At 37.8% G+C, this 21,844-nt stretch overlaps 1 protein-coding gene across 2 annotated transcripts; it reads right to left on the bottom strand.

Annotated features, from left to right (window-relative positions):
- Positions 1–667: 667 nt before the first annotated feature.
- LOC120531643 (rRNA methyltransferase 3, mitochondrial-like) lies at positions 668–21,789 on the bottom strand. 2 transcript variants are annotated; one of them, XM_039757239.1, is made up of 5 exons: positions 21,585–21,789; positions 20,460–20,769; positions 16,501–16,745; positions 14,238–14,405; positions 668–1,320 (listed from the first exon to the last, which is right to left on the bottom strand). In XM_039757239.1, the coding sequence occupies exons 1-5, from the start codon at positions 21,592–21,594 to the stop codon at positions 794–796; spliced, it is 1,260 nt and encodes a 419-aa protein (XP_039613173.1). In that variant the 5' UTR covers positions 21,595–21,789; the 3' UTR covers positions 668–793. The 2 variants fall into 2 exon arrangements, with proteins under 2 accessions (XP_039613173.1, XP_039613171.1); XM_039757237.1 differs by having other exon boundaries at positions 20,460–21,789.
- Between the last annotated feature and the right edge of the window lie 55 nt (positions 21,790–21,844).

Below are 21,844 nucleotides of genomic sequence, written 5' to 3' on the forward strand. Positions count from 1 at the left end.
AGAGTTCAGCATTGTCCAAGCTAAAAACAAAAGCCTCATCATTAAACTAACACAACTATGTATCAGAAATCTGAGCCCTTTGCCTGCACTCTCCTGAAAGGGGTGTATTGTTTTTTGGTTGGCACTAGAAGCCTCGCCAACATACTGCTTCAGCTGGGCATAGTAGTTTTTTAGGATGGTATGCAGCACAACAGGTACAACTAGTGGTCCTAATATCCTTAATTTTCTCTTTTTCCCTACACTAATGTCTAGTTCAGTTTATTTACTCACAACTTGTCTTGCCATTGTTCTTCATAAAGAGCACATCCCGGTTAACTCTCTTATTTACAAAGACTAAGTATCCACTTAAAGCAAGTATCGCTTGGGTGCAATTAAACAATGGCTCGTGCCTCATTTATATGTTTCACAGTGCTAAGATTGCTGATAAAGTGTGTGTTGAGTGAGCATTACTGGCAAAACATTTAAGGTGAGCGTCATTCCAAATAATAAGTATATCTAACATTATTTGAAGATCTGCCATTGCATTTGCCCTTTCCTGGGTATTTGCTATTTTTTGACTTGGAGGATTCAAGACTGCATCTATCTGAGCAATGTACGGGAAGACAATAAGCTGTAATTTAAAGTTACTCCTTCACTCAGTCTTTAGAAAAATTGAACCACTACATCCTTGTTATGTATCATTATGTTTTATGACAGTGCCTATAATAAGCAAGTAGTCAACCCTCAGGAAGTCCAAGAGATGTAAAGAAGCAGTGACATGTACAAAAGTTGAAACAAAAGAATTACATTAAGTTTATGGCAGCTGGCAATGAGGCTTTAGTTCTTCCTGTTTTGCCTTCAGATTGTGCTGTCGTTTCCCTTCAAATATCAAGATACTAGCTGCCACCGCTGAATTTAAACTGTCCATTCCTGGAACCATTGGAATAATAAGCCGCCTTCCTCTGGTTGTTTCTGACAACTGGAGGGCTTCCAGGCTAAGTCCATGAGTCTCGCCACCAATCACAACAGCACACTCGCCATTGGCCCAGTTCTCATGATATAACTGTGCTTCCACATCTGGTAAGGTAAACCTATCCATGTCTGAATCTGAATCTGAATCTTCATCTTCTTCGTAATGCATTTTTTGTTTACTCAGTGTGGCTTTTCTGGGCTGAGGTTGAGATTCAGGTGGGCGGCTACAACTGTCAGCGACATGGACAGTGATGGTGCTTGGAAGGTAGTTTGGAATCTCTTCCCATGCCAGGTTTGCAATTACAGGAATTCGGAAATGAGCACCCATGGCAGCCCTTAACACTTTAGGCTCCCAAACATCCACACAGCCTAGAAAAGAAAACAAATAAATAAATAATGAAAACCTACATTATACCCTGTTATATGCTAGTCTTTGTTTAAAAATAACCGAAGAGGGCTACATTCTTCAAAATATGAATCAGATTAGTTTCTGTTACAATGAAATGATGTTTGTATTTTTGTGCAGACTCCATCGTTGAAGCTGACCTTGTGGTTATAGCGATACTGAATTATTTAATAGAAGGAATCCCATATGAAACTAATGGTGAAAAAAGATGATCTAAGCGGGGACGGAAATAAAAGACAAAGAGTAGAAGACAAAGTAGAATGTCGTAAAGAGGTTCAAAAACATTGATGTGATACACATGCAGAGAAAGTACTACAATTCAAAGGTCTCAGAAAACAGACAGTAAAGATTGCATTAGCGCTAACAAAAAGAAATTATAACTCTGTGAAATAACAGAACAGTCAAAAAAGATCGAATACAGGGGGTCCTCGGGTTACAACATCTCCACATACGACGTTTCAAGTTTACAACACTTACTCCCATAAAAACGTACTAGTTTGGTTGCGCGCAGCACAAGTGTTCCTAAACGAAAGTTAGAGTCTTCAGATGGTAGTGCTTTGAAGAAGAGGAAATCCATCACGATGGAAGTGAAATTAGACATTGTAAAGAGATCAGAAGAAATAAAGGTAAGGATTTATTTTTACACTCATTTTTTTGTCATTTTTTCTGTTACTACAGTACAGTGTACAGTACAGTATATTTATGTACTTTTCCTTTTACTGTGGCTTGGTTGTGTTTTTATGTTCTAGATTATGATTTAGCAAATTTGTTAGGATAGGTAAGTGACTTAGGCTAGAGTGCGTTTTGACTTACACCAAAATTCGGGTTACATCACTGTTGTAGGAACGGAACTGCGTCGTTACCCGAGGACCCCCTGTATATGGATATAGGTGATATGACAGAGCTACTACCAGTTTAATTTCAAAGAAACCACAATTCGCTCAGGTTTATATTTATGATCACGGAAAAGCGATGCAACATAGAATCGAATGAGTTAAAAGATCGAACGTATTAGAAATAATACAGCCAATAATGGATACAAATCCATACGTCCAAAAGTATCGCACTCTACACGCAATTTATCTGAAAAACACGGACAAAGAAGTTTCCTTGGATTTCTATATGAATCTGAAAGATTACGCTCGCATATATAATAAACCAACATGTGACTTATTGTCCACGTTAATAGTTTCGAAAGACGGAGATATCAAAGACGGAGTTGATATTCATGTTTATCCAAAAGCACAGCACGATTCGTCACAAGCAGCAGATCCAGGAAATGACAAGTGCATAGGGCCCACATGGGGATTGGCGAGAGGAGCGAGCAGAGGGCAGAGCCCCCTAGTGGAAAGAAAAAAAAAAAAGAAATCTGTAATTCGTCAGTAAATGACTGCACTGCACACTTGATAAACTGATTTAGCAGAACAAATATTAAGGATAATTATATGTCCATTTGAACTTGGAAATAATTGTCTTTTCTGCACAAATAAGAAAAGATAGGATAGACAATTTGATTTCATGAGCCTATCTGGCCCCAGAAGCCCAGTGCCTTGTTTAGCAGCCTGATGGGAATTCAGAATTCTGTAACTTCTACTCACTCTTCCATCCCCACTGGAAAGCCACAGTCCTTTTTTGTCTAATAAGTTTGATTCATTATACTCTTATTTAGCAATGAAGTAAAATGTTAAACTGCAGGTTTTTACAGTTATGTTCTGAACTGACAGGCCTTGCTTATTTAAGCCAATGTTGAACTTATCTCCTTAGTTTACAATGAATTTAATGCTGTCTTTAGTTAACTCTTACATACGGTAACAGTTCTGTGTAAACTAGGCAGCTCATGTCTGCTTCCAATTCAAATCCATTTACAGAAAAATGAGAACCTTTTTTTTTATTTAATTCTTCTCCTTTCTAATGCAAGATGCACAACAAAAATTCTATTATTATTGATAATGATATTCCCAGCATCTGTCCCATTCAAAAGTATGTGGCAGTAGGAAAAAGAACTCATTCTCTCTATTACATAAGAAAATAAACAGCATCAATACATCTGAATTCAGTGCACTAGTAAAGAAACATGATCTTAAACAGCTACATTTTTTAAATTAAATCATACCATTGCATTTGCTTACTGGAAAATATCTTCATTGTAATATTACCGGATGTGGATGTATAGTTTTTTTGCTCTTAGATGCCGTTTAATTAACTACAACCAAGCTTGGCAAAATTAAATCTTTATCTAGAGGAAAAAAAATTACAAAACTTGGTTTAGTTTAAAGATGGCCAACTACTGAAAGATTACAAGATGTTTACTTAAACCAAGGATGAAATAAGCTATTATGCAGAAATAGCTACTACTCCTCTTGCTGCCCAACAACTGAGATGCAGCAGTGATGATTAGAGATAGATAGATAGATAGATAGATAGATAGATAGGAAAGGCACTATATGATAGATAGATACAGGTGGTGTGAAAAACTATTTGCCCCCTTCCTGATTTCTTATTCTTTTGCATGTTTGTCACACAAAATGTTTCTGATCATCAAACACATTTAACCATTAGTCAAATATAACACAAGTAAACACAAAATGCAGTTTTTAAATGATGGTTTTATTATTTAGGAGAAAAAATCCAAACCTACATGGCCCTGTGTGAAAAAGTAATTGCCCCCTTGTTAAAAAATAACCTAACTGTTATGGTGTATCACACCTGAGTTCAATTTCCGTAGCCACCCCCAGGCCTGATTACTGCCACACCTGTTTCAATCAAGAAATCACTTAAATAGGAGCTTCCTGACACAGAGAAGTAGACCAAAAGCACCTCAAAGCTAGACATCATGCCAAGATCCAAAGAAATTCAGGAACAAATGAGAACAGAAGTAATTGAGATCTATCAGTCTGGTAAAGGTTATAAAGCCATTTCTAAAGCTTTGGAACTCCAGCGAACCACAGTGAGAGCCATTATCCACAAATGGCAAAAACATGGAACAGTGGTGAACCTTCCCAGGAGTGGCCGGCCGACCAAAATTACCCCAAGAGCGCAGAGACGACTCATCCGAGAGGTCACAAAAGACCCCAGGACAACGTCTAAAGAAGTGCAGGCCTCACTTGCCTCAATTAAGGTCAGTGTTCACGACTCCACCATAAGAAAGAGACTGGGCAAAAACGGCCTGCATGGCAGATTTCCAAGACGCAAACCACTGTTAAGCAAAAAGAACATTAGGGCTCGTCTCAATTTTGATAAAAAACATCTCAATGATTGCCAAAAAGTTGAACTTTTTGGAAGGCAAATGTCCCGTTACATCTGGCGTAAAAGGAACACAGCATTTCAGAAAAAGAACATCATACCAACAGTAAAATATGATGGTGGTAGTGTGATGGTCTGGGGTTGTTTTGCTGCTTCAGGACCTGGAAGGCTTGCTGTGATAGATGGAACCATGAATTCTACTGTCTACCAAAAAATCCTGAAGGAGAATGTCCGGCCATCTGTTCGTCAACTCAAGCTGAAGCGATCTTGGGTGCTGCAACAGGACAATGACCCAAAACACACCAGCAAATCCACCTCTGAATGGCTGAAGAAAAACAAAATGAAGACTTTGGAGTGGCCTAGTCAAAGTCCTGACCTGAATCCAATTGAGATGCTATGGCATGACCTTAAAGAGGCAGTTCATGCTAGAAAACTCTCAAATAAAGCTGAATTACAACAATTCTGCAAAGATGAGTGGGCCAAAATTCCTCCAGAGCGCTGTAAAAGACTCATTGCAAGTTATCGCAAACGCTTGATTGCAGTTATTGCTGCTAAGGGTGGCCCAACCAGTTATTAGGTTCAGGGGGCAATTACTTTTTCACACAGGGCCATGTAGGTTTGGATTTTTTCTCCCTAAATAATAAAAACCATCATTTAAAAACTGCATTTTGTGTTTACTTGTTATATTTGACTAATGGTTAAATGTGTTTGATGATCAGAAACATTTTATGTGACAAACATGCAAAAGAATAAGAAATCAGGAAGGGGGCAAATAGTTTTTCACACCACTGTAGATCGATAGATAGACACTTTATTAATCCCAAGGGGATATTCACACACTCCAGCAGCAGCATACTGATAAAAATAAACAATATTAAAGAGTGATAAAAATGCAGGTAAAACAGACAATAACTTTGTATAATGTTAACGTTTTTACCCCCCTGGGTGGAACTGAAGAGTCGCATAGTGTGGAGGAGGAACGATCTCCTCAGTCTGTCAGTGATATACGTTATTAATCCCCGAGGGGAAAGTGTCTTTTCACATGACCTTTTGAGGTCAGAGTGCAGGGTCTGCCATTGTACAGCACCCTGGAGCAATCTTCAGGTTAAGGGCCTTACTCAAGGGCCCAACAGAGTAGGATCCCTTCTTAGAGTGAAAGGATTTGAACCGGCAACCTTCCTGACCTCTCTTCAGATACACCTGCAGTAAGCTGCTACTGAATGCATAAAAACAGCTTCACAGAGGGGTACTCAAGTTTTTGAATACTTGATAATTGATGCAATGTTGGAGATGCACTTTTTTGCCTGATAATTAAGATGGTACTCGTGCATTTGAGGCAAGGTGTCCTGGACTACATAGGACTCTTTTTTGAAGTACCCGTGATAATGAATTTGTCTGCACCACCATTAGGAATTCCAAGACAAGTAGTTTGTCCCCCACCGCCCCCAATACTACTTGACAGATTTCCTAGTACATTACAAAAATGTAAATCAGCTACAGTCAAGCCATTTACACAACTCACATTTGCTGGAATCATTTTGAGCTTGTGCTTAAACATTTCCGGGAATTTAATAATTACTTCTTTGTTCTAACGTAGCCTTCTATTTAGAAAAGAACAGTAGTGGTCTAGGAGGCATTCAGTTAGCTGTAAATGTGTATAGTGAGCACAGGGAATACTATTTAAAAAAAGTCTTTCAGAAGAGATAAGAATGCAAAAGCAGTTTACCAAGACAATATTTTGGGTTTTTTTTTCCAGCATTAAAATGCGCGCAGAGAAATGGGCTATCTTCGAAACTGCTTAAATTATTAAGTTACATTTATGGCTAAATAAAAAGGTGGTTGCTTTATTAATGTGTCTTCTTCATTAGAGTACCACATCCTCTGAGTTTTCAGGAATATATGATTACTGGCAATACATTTTGTAATGTAATTTAGTAGTAGTCATAGTAGTAGAGTAGTAATTTTCTCAAACGTAATAAGGAGAAAATAGAAATCTTAGTGATTGGCAAAAATTAATATAATGAGGATATTAGAAATAAACTTGATCCATTAGGCTTAATAGCCAAGACAAAGGTAAAGAATATAGTGGTAATTATTGACTCTGGCCTAAATTTAAATTACATTTTAATGAGATTACTAGGACTGCATTATTTTCACTTAAGAAAAATAGCAAAAATTAGATCCCTTATAACTTTACAAGATACTGAAAAATTAGTTTGCGCTTTTATTTTTAGTCAACTAGATTACTGCAACGCACTCCTCTCAGGACTACCCGAAAAAGACATCAATCGATTGCAACAAGCGCAGAATGCAGCTTGCCAGAATCTTACTTGGAAAAGAAAATCTGAACACATCTCTCCATTTTTGATGTCACTACACTGGTTATCTGTGCCATTTAGAATTGACTTTAAAATACTGCTTATGGTTTACAAAGCCTTAAATAATTTGCTCCATCCTATATTTCAGAATGTCTTTTACCTTTCACTCCAAATCTTAACCTTAGATCTTCAAATGAGTGTCTGCTTAGAATTCCAAGAGCTAAACCTAAAAGAAGTGGTGAGGCGGCCGTCTGCTGCTATGCACCTAAAATCTGGAATCGTTTACCAATAGAAAATTTCAAGGGTAATATGATGGAGCATTATAAACAACTGATAAAAATCCCCATTATTTTAACATGGCTTTCTTATACTTCCATTTTAGTGTAGCTCTGATATCCTGTGTATGCAGTTAATTATCATTTTTTATCATGGCTCTGCGATCGCTGCTGACCCCTACTTTCTCTGTTGTTCTTTTCCCAGTTTTCTGTGGTGGCGACCAGCGCCACCACCTCCTGATCAAGGCACCATGCAGTCCCTACATTGATGGATTAAAGGCCAGAGGTCTACATGACTGTCATTATCTAATTCTTCCCAGTTAAGCCTGAAAACCATGAGGACTGACTTAAATCATTTATATTAGGTAGAATGCCCAGTGGGGGCTGGGTGGTCTCGGGACCCCTGCAGATTTCATTTTGTTTTTCTCCAGCCCCTTGGAAGTTTTTTTTTTTTTTTTTTGTCTGTCCTCCTGGCCATCAGACCTTACTTTATTCTTTGTTACTTAGTATTCTTAGCCTACTCTCATTTTTATATTTTTCTTTCTTCATCTTTGGGCTACATAATTTGTACGAAAATGTGTTGTATAAATGTTCTTGTTGTTGTAATTTAATGGAAAATGGGGTGCGCAAAAATGTATTTTTTATATAATTAATTTCCAAAATAATAATGCCTCATGTGAAATTAAATTGCATATCTCTATCTCAAACTTCATGCTTGATTGCATACTTCAAAAATGGCCAAATAGAGAATGCTAAAAAAGAAAGAGAAAAATATTCAGATTGCAGTTTATTCATTTCATCTAGTAAAAACATTTTCCTGTCTTGCTATGAATTTAACCTCAATCACCAAGTGTTTTCAAGTAGAAAATGTTTTCAGAATTTGGACACTTTTCAACATAACAGAACAATCTCATTTATGCAATGCTTCCAAAAACACCAAACACATACATTAAAGCCAAAGACATAAAAAGTTAATCAACGGCAATCAAACACAGTTTAAAAGTAATGTACAATCACAGCAGGAAGCTGATAATAGAGAGTGTTCTGAACATTAATGCACTTTCCAAACAATACAGCATTAAGTGCTCATTTAACAGAGTTTTACAATCAGTGTAAGTCGTACTGCCAAGTGCAAAGTGCCAAGCTTGCCAACTTCTCAAGTACTACTTGCAGAAGTCCCACTGCAAACTAACTTTACTCAGATTGGTTCCATGAAATTACCCTCAAGGTATACACATTAGTCATATACCAGTGTTACACTTTATCAACTTTAAGGAGAACCAGACAATTTGCTCATCACTGTAAGAAAAACAAAAGGCAGTCCTATTAAGAACTGCTGTAACCTTTAAAGATCAAACAAATTAAATGTATTTAGATAATACTGAAATTAACTTGGGACAATGAATATTCAGATATTAAAAAAAATGTTGTATGCAGGCTGTACATTATAAGGTTTTATGTACTGAAAAAAACAAAGCCTACAGCAAATCCCGCATGAATGAATGCAATTTATCTTGACATACTTATATAAATGTATAAATATATACTTAGTGAACAATTAGTCAGGTACTTCCACATAAATAATAAGTTGATCACCCTTTAATGGTCAGAACCAACTGATTTTGTGAGGTATAAACTCAACAAGGTGTAAAAAGTATGGCACAGGGAGGATGGCCCATGTCAACTTCAATGTACCCCCATAGACATCATGGAGGTCCGGATTGTGGATTTGTAGTATAAAAAGCTAGTGCTTTCATCTTACTCAAGTTACTATATTATGATTACTTCACTATAATGCCACAGGAACTATTCCAAGACTTTTCTAGATTAATTACATGGATAATCATTCTGCTGAAACAGCCCACTAGTTAATAAAGACCACTGGCTACAAAAATGTTTACTTATCTTATTGTATTTTTCCCTAGTAGAGTCTTTTTCAGAGTTTTTCCTTGTCTTCTTAGAGAGTCAAGGCTGGGGGGCTGTCAAAGCCCATTGTGGCACTTCTTGTGTGGTTTTGGGCTATACAAAAAATAAATTGTATTGTATTGTATTGTATTCAAATACTATTCTTCTTGCGCAAAAAAAAAAAAAAACTTATGACACGGAAACTCGCCCAATACTGCCACCACTCACTCTAAATTGTTGATGTCCGAAAGGTGGGACCCCATGGAGTTCTTCGTAAGAGCACCTTGTAATTTCTCCACACACAAATGTAGAACTCTGTTGAGTCAGCCTTTACATACACAATCCAAAAGAATTTACAATGAGTTCCGATATGCTACTTTCAAAGCCATGATCCACACATTAACAAACTACATACAGCCAGTCTGTAACTTGGCACAAGTCACATCAGCCTCTGTCAGTCGTCCCTTTCACCAACAGTTACTTTTATGGCCATAGGATCTCAATTAATCCAGGACAGTAATGTGAAAAATCCTCTGCTAAGTGCGACATACTCGTGCTACATATTCTTCCCACTACCATGCTGCAGTGACACATGCTTAAATCTTTAGCATCATCAGCTTTGCACACATTCAAACAAATAACTATTGGCACCAGTTTGCTTTAAATACTGTAGCATTGTCAGTACATTGAATGTTGCCATTGATTACATAGTTAAATACATGGGAAAGGCCCCCTATAAAATGGGGGCTCAGCATATATATGCAATATAGTGATACCTTGAGATACGAGTTTAATTCGTTCCATGACCGAGCTCGTAAGTCAAAATGTTCGCATCTCAAATCAATTTTCCCCATTGAAATTAATTGAAATGAGATTACTTCGTGCCAGTCCCCCAAAAACTACTCCAATTTTTTGTTAAATGTTTTCAACATAAGAAAAATGTATTTATAATGAACAAATATTGTATATAAACAAAATAAAACCTAATATATAAAAGAGAATCTAAAGAAATAAACAGATGTTGGCGAAGCCGATTAGCGTATTGTAATTTTTTTTTCTTTCACTTCACTTTTGCTTAACTTAATTTTCTTCTTCACTAGTTTTTTCTTTATTGTCACGCTTTCGTCACTTTCATTCGCAGGGCGTTTCAATAGAAACCTGTCTAAGGATCTTTGTTTAGTCTTCCCCTTTAGAATGTTTCTGAAATGAGTTAGGGAAGTGTCATTAAATAGCGCCGCTGCACGACCAGTTGCAACTTTTTCAGGGTTTCTTTTCAATAAAGTCAAGTGTTAGGCAAGTGTCATTAAACAGCACTGCTGCGCAATCACTTGCAACTTTTTTAAGGTTTTCTTTTCTTTAAGGTTCGAAACTTTTTCCCACATTGCAAACACTTCCTTTATCTCACTTGAAGAGATAACCTCCTCCACCTCTGGCTCCTCTCTGATACCGATCTCCTGCAGAACCTCCGTATGTTGCCGCGTCTGTAGTTCCATTAACTCCTCTGTCATGAGTTCCTCGGAATGTACGGCGACAAGCTCTTCGATGGCTCTTATTTCGAATTTTGGCTCGTAACTCAAGGCAAAAAATCGCCCTAGTGACGGCTCGTATCTCAAAAAACTCGTACATTGGAGCACTCGTATCTCAAGGTACCACTGTATATTGAAATTCATTTTTGAAACTGGATGGAAATTCTCAACACAAGAGGAGACTTCAGACTCCTGTGGGTTGTTAAAACACAGAATTTAAAAAGCACTCTGATATTATTTCAGTGATTTTTTTATATCACAACTTATTCTTTCTGATATTTACGGTAGCATATAAAATTTCGAGTAGATAAAGTTATCAGCTAGACTTTCAGATGTTTTGTTTTGTATGTAAAGATTTCCACTCATGTTTAGACAGGCCATCAGACTTGCCAAAGTAACATTGCATCAGTAGAGTAATAAAAAAAAAAAATCTAGAGAATGTAAAATAAAATAAGCTAAAAAAAAGTAAGTACTAATTTCATCCATTCTATGCTGTTTTTCCTTTTTGAGTATACCTTTTTGCAGCTTTAACACAGATGAGAAGTAAACATAAGGCAGTACACTTGAATGTTGCTAAATTCACAAATATGACATAATTAAAGTACAATGTGCTGTATATTTAACATAGTCTCACCTTAGGTGGCACAGTCATGCAAACTGATTAGCACTGCCATTTTACAGATCCTGAATACTCAGTTCAAATCCAGCACCCCATTGTCTGTGTGGAGTTTGCATGTTCTGCCTGTGCCTTCTGGTTTTTTTTATCTGGGTACTCCAGTTTTCCTCCCACATTTCTAAAGCCTTGACGGATTGGTTAAACTGTCCCAATTTGAGTGTGGGTGTGTGCAGAAGTGGACACTGTGATGGGATGGTACTTGTCCAGGGCCTTATCCAGCACTTTGCCCAGTACAGGCAGCATAGGCTCTCGCTCTCTGCTAACGTGAATGGCAATACTTGGGTTGAAGAAGTATTATTAGTTTGCCAGTGAACCTATTTACTTAAAGATTACCATAAAATGTTGCCAAAAGCATACCTTGGCAGATTTTAAGAGAAAGTTAGGGTAAATTATGGTATCATAGGTAAAAGAAACCTAAGAAGTCCTCATTTTTATACTGAAATGTCCGTTTTTTAGATTTAGAGAAATGGCAGCTTTTGCCATGGGTTTATATATATCTGAATTTCTAAAAAGTTTTCATCAAGCATTGTTTACCTTTTGTGTGTCGCTAATTTTACCTCTCAGATTAGGTTTAAGAGCAAGCAGTCAGTCCACCACAGACATTTTAAACATTTTAAAGATATGATGATTATGAATGTCTTTATGTCTAGCTATAAAGAAGAAACACATTGGTAGTGGTCAGCTCATCATGTAAAAAGAAATTAAACTGAATATGAATTTACTAAACAATTAAAGTCAATGTACTGAATTTTGATGCATGCAAAAACATACTTCAGCCTGTTTTTAGCCATCATTTTAACAACATTTGGTCGAGTTTCTTCTAAAGTGCAGTTTAAGCAAAGGGCATTGCGTGCTGCCCATGTCTTCCACTTCTACGCTTCACTGAACAGCCAATTAAATTAACAAATTCCACAGCTGAACACTCTGGCCGTAAGCAACTGCAACAAGTAGGTGGCATCCTGTGAATGTGAGCTTATAAAAAACATACAGTAAATATTGGAAAAAAAATTTCTATAGAAATAAATAAGGAACAATTGCAAAGTAATTGACTATTCTTGCAACAAGCAAAACAGATTGCTTACCAAATAAATATGTGCAGGAAATACATGCATTAAAAATCCCAATGTGTGGGATACCCGTAATTCTATGATGAATTTCAAGCCCTGATATAAAACCTAAAACTAATTATGAAATCACTAAAAGTTATTTTCTAAAGACTGGAAGTCAGTCAGCATTGTACTATTACAACTGTATGTCAGATTAATTAGTGTGAGCAATTACACAAGATAAACTACAAAAAATATCAGTCAGTCAGTAGAGTTTTAGACAAGAAGAATGTTTTACTAATCAAATAGAGCAGAACCACTGGTCATGAACATTTCCGAACACGTACAAATCGGGTTACGATCAAAAAGTTTGCATCTGTTCACGACCACATGCTCTGGTGGCAACCAAAAACACTGGCGGCCAATTTCCCTATGCGCATTCGTACATGCCAATGATCTCCCATTCTCCATTTCCCATTTTCAGCTGATGTTGCAAAAGGAGTTATAATGTTAACCAAGCAGAGGCCTCAAGTGCTGGAAGAGGTGGAAAAACTGTTGCTAGTGTGGTTGAACAAGAAGTAACTGGCAGGGGATAGCATAAACGAGGCGATCATATGCGAGAAAGCCAGGAAGATTCATGGCAATTGGCTGAAAAAAAAATCCTTCCTCGAGTGGCGAAGGTGAGGCATTTAAAGCCAGTAGAGGATGGTTTGAAAAGTTTCGCAAGAGAAGTGGCATTTAATTTTTTTTCCCTGTGCTTAAAACTCAAGGTTTTCTCAGTGTTATTCAATATTTTTTACATTTAGTTTACTATTAAACTGTGCATTCTATAGTATAATTAACTATTTTTGTGCTTAAAAAAAAATATATATATATATATATATATATATATTCACATACAGTTTGTACGGTCTGGAATGGATTAATTGTATTTACATACAATTTTATGGAGAAATTACGTTCGGGTCACGACCAAAACGGGTCGTGTCCAGAGTTCTGGAACGAATTACAGTTGTGACCAGAGGTACCACTTATGTAGGCATAGCTCTTTGGAACTTCAGAGCTAAAATCTGTGACTATAAACTTAACACCACTCGTCAAATCAGCCTGCTTAATTAAATTGGCAACTAAAAGAATGAATTTCTAGGGAAAGAACAACTGGTGGCATAGGTTTGTATCTGCTGCTCTCACCACCTGTTACCCTACAGACGTTTAGAAACCATTGGTTGACCTGGCCAGAAACGAGTATGACCATAATCTCATTTTTGTAAGTTTTGATGGACTAACCTATGCCCCAGTTATCACTGAAAAGGCAGACCCACAATAAAAGGCTTGAGTGTCTTATAGAGCAAAAAACATCACACTTAAATCAAACTTAACATTCAGAATGCAGTGAGACATAAACTTGTGAATATATAAGTACTAACAGTAGTGTAGTATGGTGTTTAATAGAGTAAGTAGCAATATGAGAGTTGAATTATATTAAATGGCATTTGCTTAGTTTGAAGAAATGTGGCAGAGTCTGAAATTTCATCTAAAAAATCCACTCATGGTTTGTTAATTGTAATTTTAAGGTATAAATTTTTATCCTGAAAGAAGCTTTTAAATGATCTGATTTATTAATTTTTAAGCATTACAATCCAAAAACATTTAAAACTACCATACTCCCTATGACAAAGACTTTTAAATGTCCCTCTTATTATGGGCAAAAGAAAGATTTTCCTAGAGACCCTTAGATAAACATTCAAAACTCAGAAACTCAAATATCAGCAAAGAGAGAACTAATCTAAAATGTGTCTGATGTTAGGTGGTCATTAGTTTGAACTCCAGTACAAAATGTTAACTTTTTTTTAGACACGTAGTAAGACCACATTTTGAATGGCATACTCACCCTTTGTGAGAAGCACCTTACTTCCGCCAGCCCCAGCTGCAGATCTTAAGATGGTGCCCAGGTTCCCTGGGTCTCGGATGTTATCACAAATTAGTGACAAAGGGAAAGCATGCTTCAGCTTCATTGATGGGTAGGTCATCTTTGAGTGGTCTGGTTTTGAAAATATTGCTGAAAAGAGAAGGGAAAATACTTCATATTTTCGTTAAATGGGAAACATAGAACAGACAACCATCCACATACTCAAAGCCATCCTGCTTTTAGTTAATTGGCCACTAAAACTAAACCAATTAAATTAGTACAATTGATTAATATAACCCTGCATCTCTAAAAAAATGGCTCTGCATCATTAGGTGTTGGTATGTAGCATATGTGATATGTGATGAACCGGTAACCTTCCAAGGCTAGTTAATCTATGGCTTTTGTGACTCTGAACTGAATAAAATTGGTTGAATAATTAATGCTAGATATATTACTACTTCAGACCATGGACTTGGCATTCGGTTCTCCAACAAAAGACTATGCACTTATGAAAATAACAAAGATATATTGTATTAGACATCATTTGGATTACCAACTTCTTCCGTCGGCATCTTTTAGCGCTAAAACTGATTAAGTTAGTTTTGTGTTGCAATTACTTAGTATGTTTTTCTTAACTTTTCACTTAAGCTGGCACTTAAGTGTTCAATCTGCCTGAAAAATGATTTAAGATATGAAGAGGTAGGGGAAGTGAAGGTGAAGGTGGTAGGGATGAAAACGGCGCCCATACGCATGCGCAGCACGGCCGCCCTGCTGCCCACTGCCGAGAGCTGATTCTACAATAAAATAAAATAAATATAAAAAAGTAATAAAAATCATCAACACAAAAGCAGACAGTAGAGGTCACGTAGTATATTTAATTGTACCAAATTTCAGGTCAATAGTTCAAACGGTTGCGAGCTACAGATAATTTTAAATCCTGGACAAACAGACAGCCACAGTACATATTATATAAGAAGATTATGCTCTAAAGCCCACTTTAAATAAATCTTAGAGTAGCCAATCAAACTAACCTGCAGTTCCTTTCCAGTACCTATGAAATAAAAAAAAACATGGAGACACAAAGGATTGAGTGTAAACTTGACAGTGACTGTATCTGCATTGGGATTCTTATCCAGAAATCGCTTTGGAATGTTTGATTAACATTTAATGCATTGTATCAAAGTGATTATGTCTCCACTGTCCACATCAAACCTGAAGCACAATGGCATCGTTAGGACACCCACTCGAATGTGTCACTCTTGCGGTGTAGACTGGGGTGTTTATTTGTCAGTTGCACAGGACATTCATTTGTTACGAACTTTGTATGGGGTTTGATCTACACATTCACAAGTGAATTTAAACCTTTTCTCTTATGTGGTCAACTGCTATCTGATCATGAGAGAGTTGAAGAAGCTCTGAAGCTGATGTAGATACTAGGGTTAATCTAATGACTTAATGATAAAAAGAAGAATTAATCTGATTGAATGGTACTTGTGCAAGATGTTCTATACAGACTTGTATGTACAGTATATGTATTTGCATGTTTTGTCTAATTACCATCAGAAATGTTTCCTGTAATGCATAGTATTCCCTGTAGTTAGATCAGTTGGTCATTTGCAGAGTTACATTCAAAACTGCCATTAACTGCTTCAGGGTTCGCTTGGTACAGCGCCAAGACCACTTTTTCTAAAGATTCTCAGCCTTGATTCTTTGGTCCACACTACAGCACAAGTGGCATGTTCACATCTAATGAAACGAACCTGACTACAGAGAAAAATCACTCCAGAGTTTAAATAAAACACCCCAAACAAACTATATGTGAAAACACCTTAAATGAGTTAAGGGCCTAAAGACAATGGTGTTTCATCTTGATGTTATTGTTGTTGAAAATAAATGAAGGGTTACCTGGATTTAGCACACTGACATCAACATGGCTAAACTACAGCTAAAATGGATCTATCCATCCATAAATTAATTTCAGAGTTGTGGAGAACAACAATGAAAAATCCAGCAAATAATGCTAATGTCAAAAATGAAGGATATTTTAGTTCCAGCTGAGAAACATGAACCTAGTTACATCCTATATGGCTGAATTAATTGGCTTAATTATTACCTTGGAAATTTAGCCATTCCTTAAACAATATTGCAATGAAAAATACTAGGATACAGTAACTGTGACATAATATGAAGCTGAACACTTCATATAGTACTCTTTTATACGTTTTAGAAATTTCTTTCTACCCACCCATAAATCCTTGTGGTGTCACCAAATCAGACCAAGTTCGAATGTCTTCAAACTTGACTTTAATCAAGTTTGCCCGCTTCAGTTTCTCTTGTGGGAATTCCTTTAGCTGATCTACTGTACTGAAGAAAAGGGTGTTCAACATAGCTCCTGAGGACAGGGCATCAATGATCAATCTTCGACCCTCCAACAAGATCTTGCCATGCTGATCTCGAAACTTTCTGGATTTTGCAATAGTTATCACCTTCCTGGTTAAAGCATTAGGATAGAAACAGTTACATTAATTGAAAAGTGCATTCTCCCGCAGGTTATTTAAAACCTGAAGCACCTGAGTTAACCTGCAATAAATATAACCACAATATTTTATATTATTCAGTGTCAGATAAAAAGACAACACACACCAGGGATCAGGTTTATAAAACTTGCATACATACAAAAAGTGCCCTGAAATGTACATATGCAACTTTAAACACAAATATATACAGTGCATCCGGAAAGTATTCACAGTGCATCACTATTTCCACATTTTATGTTACAGCCTTATTCCAAAATGGATAAAATTCATTTTTTTTCCTTAGAATTCTACACACAACACCCCATAATGACAACGTGAAAAAAGCTTACTTGAGGTTTTTGCAAATTTATTAAAAATAAAAATTGAGAAAGCACATGTACATAAGTATTCACAGCCTTTGCCATGAAGCTCAAAATTGAGCTCAGGTGCATCCTGTTTCCCCGATCATCCTTGAGATGTTTCTGCAGTTTAATTGGAGTCCACCTGTGGTAAAGTCAGTTGATTGGACATGATTTGTAAAGGCACACACCTGTCTATATAAGGTCCCACAGTTGACAGTTCATGTCAGAACACAAACTACGCATGAAGTCAAAGGAATTGTCTGTACACCTCCAAGACAGGATTGTCTCGAGGGACAAATCTGGGGAAGGTTACAGAAAAATTTCTACTGCTTTGAAAGTCCCAATGAGCACAGTGGCCTCCATCATCCATAAGTGGAAGAAGTTCAAAACCACCAGGACTCTTCCTAGAGCTGTCCGACCATCTAAACTGAGCGATCGGGGGAGACGGGCCATAGTCAGGGAGGTGACCAAGAACCTGATGGTCACTCTGTCAGAGCTCCAGAGGTCCTCTGCGGAGAGAGAAGAACCTTCCAGAAGGACAACCATCTCTGCAGCAATCCACCAATCAGGCCTGTATGGTAGAGTGGCCAGATGGAAGCCACTCCTTAGTAAAAGGCACATGGCAGCCCGCCTGGAGTTTGCCAAAAGGCACCTGAAGGACTCTCAGACCATGAGAAACAAAATTCTCTGGTCTGATGAGACAAAGATTGAATTCTTTGGTGTGAATGCCAGGCGTCACGTTTGGAGGAAACCAGGCACCGCTCATCACCAGGCCAATACCATCCCTACAGTGAAGCATGGTGGTGGCAACATCATGCTGTGGGGATGTTTTTCAGCGGCAGGAACTGGGAAAATAGTCAGGATAAAGGGAAAGATGACTGCAGCAATGTACAGAGACATCCTGGATGAAAACCTGCTTCAGAGCGCTCTTGCCTCAGACTGGGGCGACGGTTCATCTTTCAGCAGGACAACGACCCTAAGCATACAGCCAAGATATCAAAGGAGTGGCTTCAGGACAACTCTGTGAATGTCCTTGAGTGTCCCAGCCAGAGCCCAGACTTGAATCCAATTAAACATCTCTGGAGAGATCTTAAAATGGCTGTGCACTGACGCTTCCCATCCAAACTGATGGAGCTTGAGAGGTGCTGCAAAGAGGAATGGGCAAAACTGGCCAAGGATAGGTGTGCCAAGCTTGTGGCATCATATTCAAAAAGACTTGAGGCTGTAATTGCTGCCAAAGGTGCATCGACAAAGTATTGAGCAAAGGCTGTGAATACTTATGTACATGGGATTTCTCAGTTTTTTTATTTTTAATAAATTTTCAAAAACCTCAAGTAAACGTTTTTCACGTTGTGATTATGGGGTGTTGTGTGTAGAATTCTGAGGAAAAAAATGAATTTAATTAATTTTGGAATAAGGCTGTAACATAACAAAATGTGGAAAAAGTGATGCGCTGTATATAAGCAAACTTAAGGGGAAAATGTGTATATTTATGGCAACTCTTACCCATTCATACAAATTTCGGAGAAAGTAGGAAATGATGACACCCCTTGATCAAGTAGAAAATGCAGCCAAACCAGCAAAATATTGACTTGCACACATAATTTGTATCACCGAGCCATTATTATAATGTATTGTACATTGATATAACAAATGTACAGTATTAAACCTTAAAGTGACAAATAACAGATACAGATTCTATTTTAGTTCCCTTTTAAGGGGGCCAATGCTACATATTTGTACTGAGGTATGGTTTTCCTCAGCTTACATAGGCCATCTTTTGTCACTTATCAGGATTAGAAACCAATGCAATGACTTGTCAATAATTGTATCAAGTAAAAGCGCAAGTATGATTCACTACCAGTGCTTAAAAAGTTATAAATCTCATGGCCTATTCATACCCTGATGGTTTGACACAACATTGCTTGTTTGTCACTGCTAGAAGACTATGCAATGGTCATATACAAAGGGAACAAACTTTTTTGGACTGGCAAAACTGTTTTTTTTGCTCACAGTGACGACTGGCTCATAGCCGAATTAAGCTGCCAAGAGCCATTATCTTGGAACTATGTGTTGAATTGGGCCTAGCATTAGAAAGGCAGACTGCCCAAAAATCTGGCAATAGTTGGGCAGCTTTCTGCAAACAGGAAACTGGTCGACAGGTCAGGAACTTCTCAGTCAAGCTGCAGCTACCTCATGCCAAATTTGCGGGAAGCCTTAAACCAAATGATGAGGAACTAAATTCAGTTTCTCTATGGCGTGGATGTACAGGCCAATATAAAAAAGGCAATTTGCAGTATTGTCCAATTTTCCTGATGGGGCAATTGACTGCATTCATATTTTTAAAATGACACTTCATAAGAATGATGCTGCTTTTCTTAACCAGAAACAGTTACTTTCTATTAATGTGAAGGTCATCAGCAATGCCAAAATGAGACTGACAAACTTTGTTGATCAATGGCCTGGTCAATACATGATTAATTTATTTTGAGGCAAAACAGAGTTGGCTGACGACTTGCTGATAATGCTGTACATGATGACTGGCTTGTTGGGGAGTTTTTCATGTGTCCTGTACTATTCATTTCAACAGCAATCATATCATTACATGTGCCCACTCAGATGCTGGCATGAAAAATAAATAAAATGTTATTTAAAAAGCAAAAAGAGAGGTAATCAGTAAGGTGCAAATACTTTTTTGCATCTTTCTCTCTGTATATTTATATATTTCAACCTGCTCAATTTAATTAAAAGGCACCTGTGTGGAGCCTATCCGGACCTGTAGCTCGGATCACAAGGCATGAAACAACCGAAGACTGGGCATCACAGGAGGATGCACTCTCTCTCTTTCACACACACACAGGACCAGTTCCCTATTGCCAATTAAACTATCCTGATCGTCTGTGGGAATCTGGGTCGAAAAAACTGGAGTACTCCGCGAAAACGTGACAGACTCAGTAAGAATGACAAACCTGGTGCGGGATATAAAACCAGGATGCTGGATCCACGTGGCAAAAACGCTAAATTTTGCGCCACTGTGGCACTTTTTCCAAATGAAGGCACATATTTTGAAATCATAGACCTGTACGTCAGTTATACAACCGTTAACTTCACATGCATGCATTTATAAATACTAGCATTTACAATTTGGATACGCACAAAAAATGTACAACCCCTTAATAATCTGATGTGAAGAAATACGAAGGCAACTATAATCTTGTCAACATAACGGAACACCTCGGCTGTGATTTCTCTCACCCTTTGCTATTCTGTTAAGGTTTTGCGAGCAGATTTCCTTAAAGCACACCTCAGACCCCCGAGATACTTACCCCAGCCTCTTGTCGAGGGGGTTCGCTTTTTTGTATCTTAGTTCTGGCGTCTCCCCTAGAACTTCATAAACCCGGTGGGATGTTGTAGCACTTGGACCATGCGATTGCTTCTTGGTTTCATACCCAGGCGGTCTTTCTGCTCCCCTCGATATTGGAGAGGAGTTCTTTTCAACACTAACTTTCGGAGCCTTTATTGATTGCACTGCTTGTAGCTTTCCTGCAACTTCGGTTTCTGGGTAAAGCACTTTCACTGGTCTTCTCCTTAAAGCCCTTACACACCTTCGAGGCTCGACCCTTAGTTTTTCTGAAACTGTCATAAACAGAAATGAATCAAACTGTCGAAACACGCCTCTCATGAGCAGCGCCATGTTTGATGTCACTTTTGACCTATACGACAGGATGGCTAATCGGTTAGGAATAATCCAACCCTACATTGATTTTGAGACGGGAAGTCACTGTCATGTTTAATGCATGAGTGATAAAAATGCTCTTTGCAAAAATGTATTTAGCTAAGTATTTTGAAAAAAGAAATGGTTAAATTAGTGAATGGCCTGCAGGTTATTGCGGACACAGGCAATATATCGCTCATAACCAATTTACTGTACATAAACGTCGTTGTGAATTACTAGAATTTTGACCAAAACTCTAGAGTGCATTGGCTGGGAATCTCGAGCCCTAAATCTGCAATCCAATCCATGGCTTGTAATGTAGTACTTATGTTTGCTGTCATTATGAAAATGACATCTTTTGGACGAAATATTTAAACATTTTACTGCGGAAAATTGACGCGCATACTAACATGCACACTTTTTCAGCATTTTAATGACAGCATGACTGGCATATGATGAAAATGGACACGTATGGCGTCCTTATGCTGTTAGAACACGTTCCGGATTGAAACTATGCAATCCATAAGGGCTTGCACGCATGCTTCCTCTGCCAACTCCAGCTCATGGATGATATGATTTCTGCAAACCACCAGATGTCATTATTTTCGAAACTCCGAAACGTATGATCTTTTTCCGGCACACTCAAAAAGAAGCATCAAAAACTACAGGGCTTCGTCACTCCATCACAATTTATGTTTTCATCTTTGGTACTATTATTGTTTCTCAATGGATATACCTGATTCCATTGAGCGAGACTTCCGAAAATGTATCTCTACAGACCGGAACCACAGCTCTGCAGAAACAAGTAGGTGGAGTTGACTCCAATGGGCGAGACTCTCCGCCGCATCACGATTGAGGAGTTCCCTTGAACAGCCAACTGGATTGCACGTTTATGTCATTTGTTTTACTCGATTTACCCTCCCACACCCGCGTGGTGTTTTTGCTTAACATCATTGATGTATTATGCAAAGCGACAACCTCCTTCAACGCAACGGA

This window comes from Polypterus senegalus, chromosome 6 (genome assembly GCF_016835505.1).
Source record: "Polypterus senegalus isolate Bchr_013 chromosome 6, ASM1683550v1, whole genome shotgun sequence".
Taxonomy (NCBI): Eukaryota; Metazoa; Chordata; class Cladistia; order Polypteriformes; family Polypteridae; genus Polypterus; species Polypterus senegalus.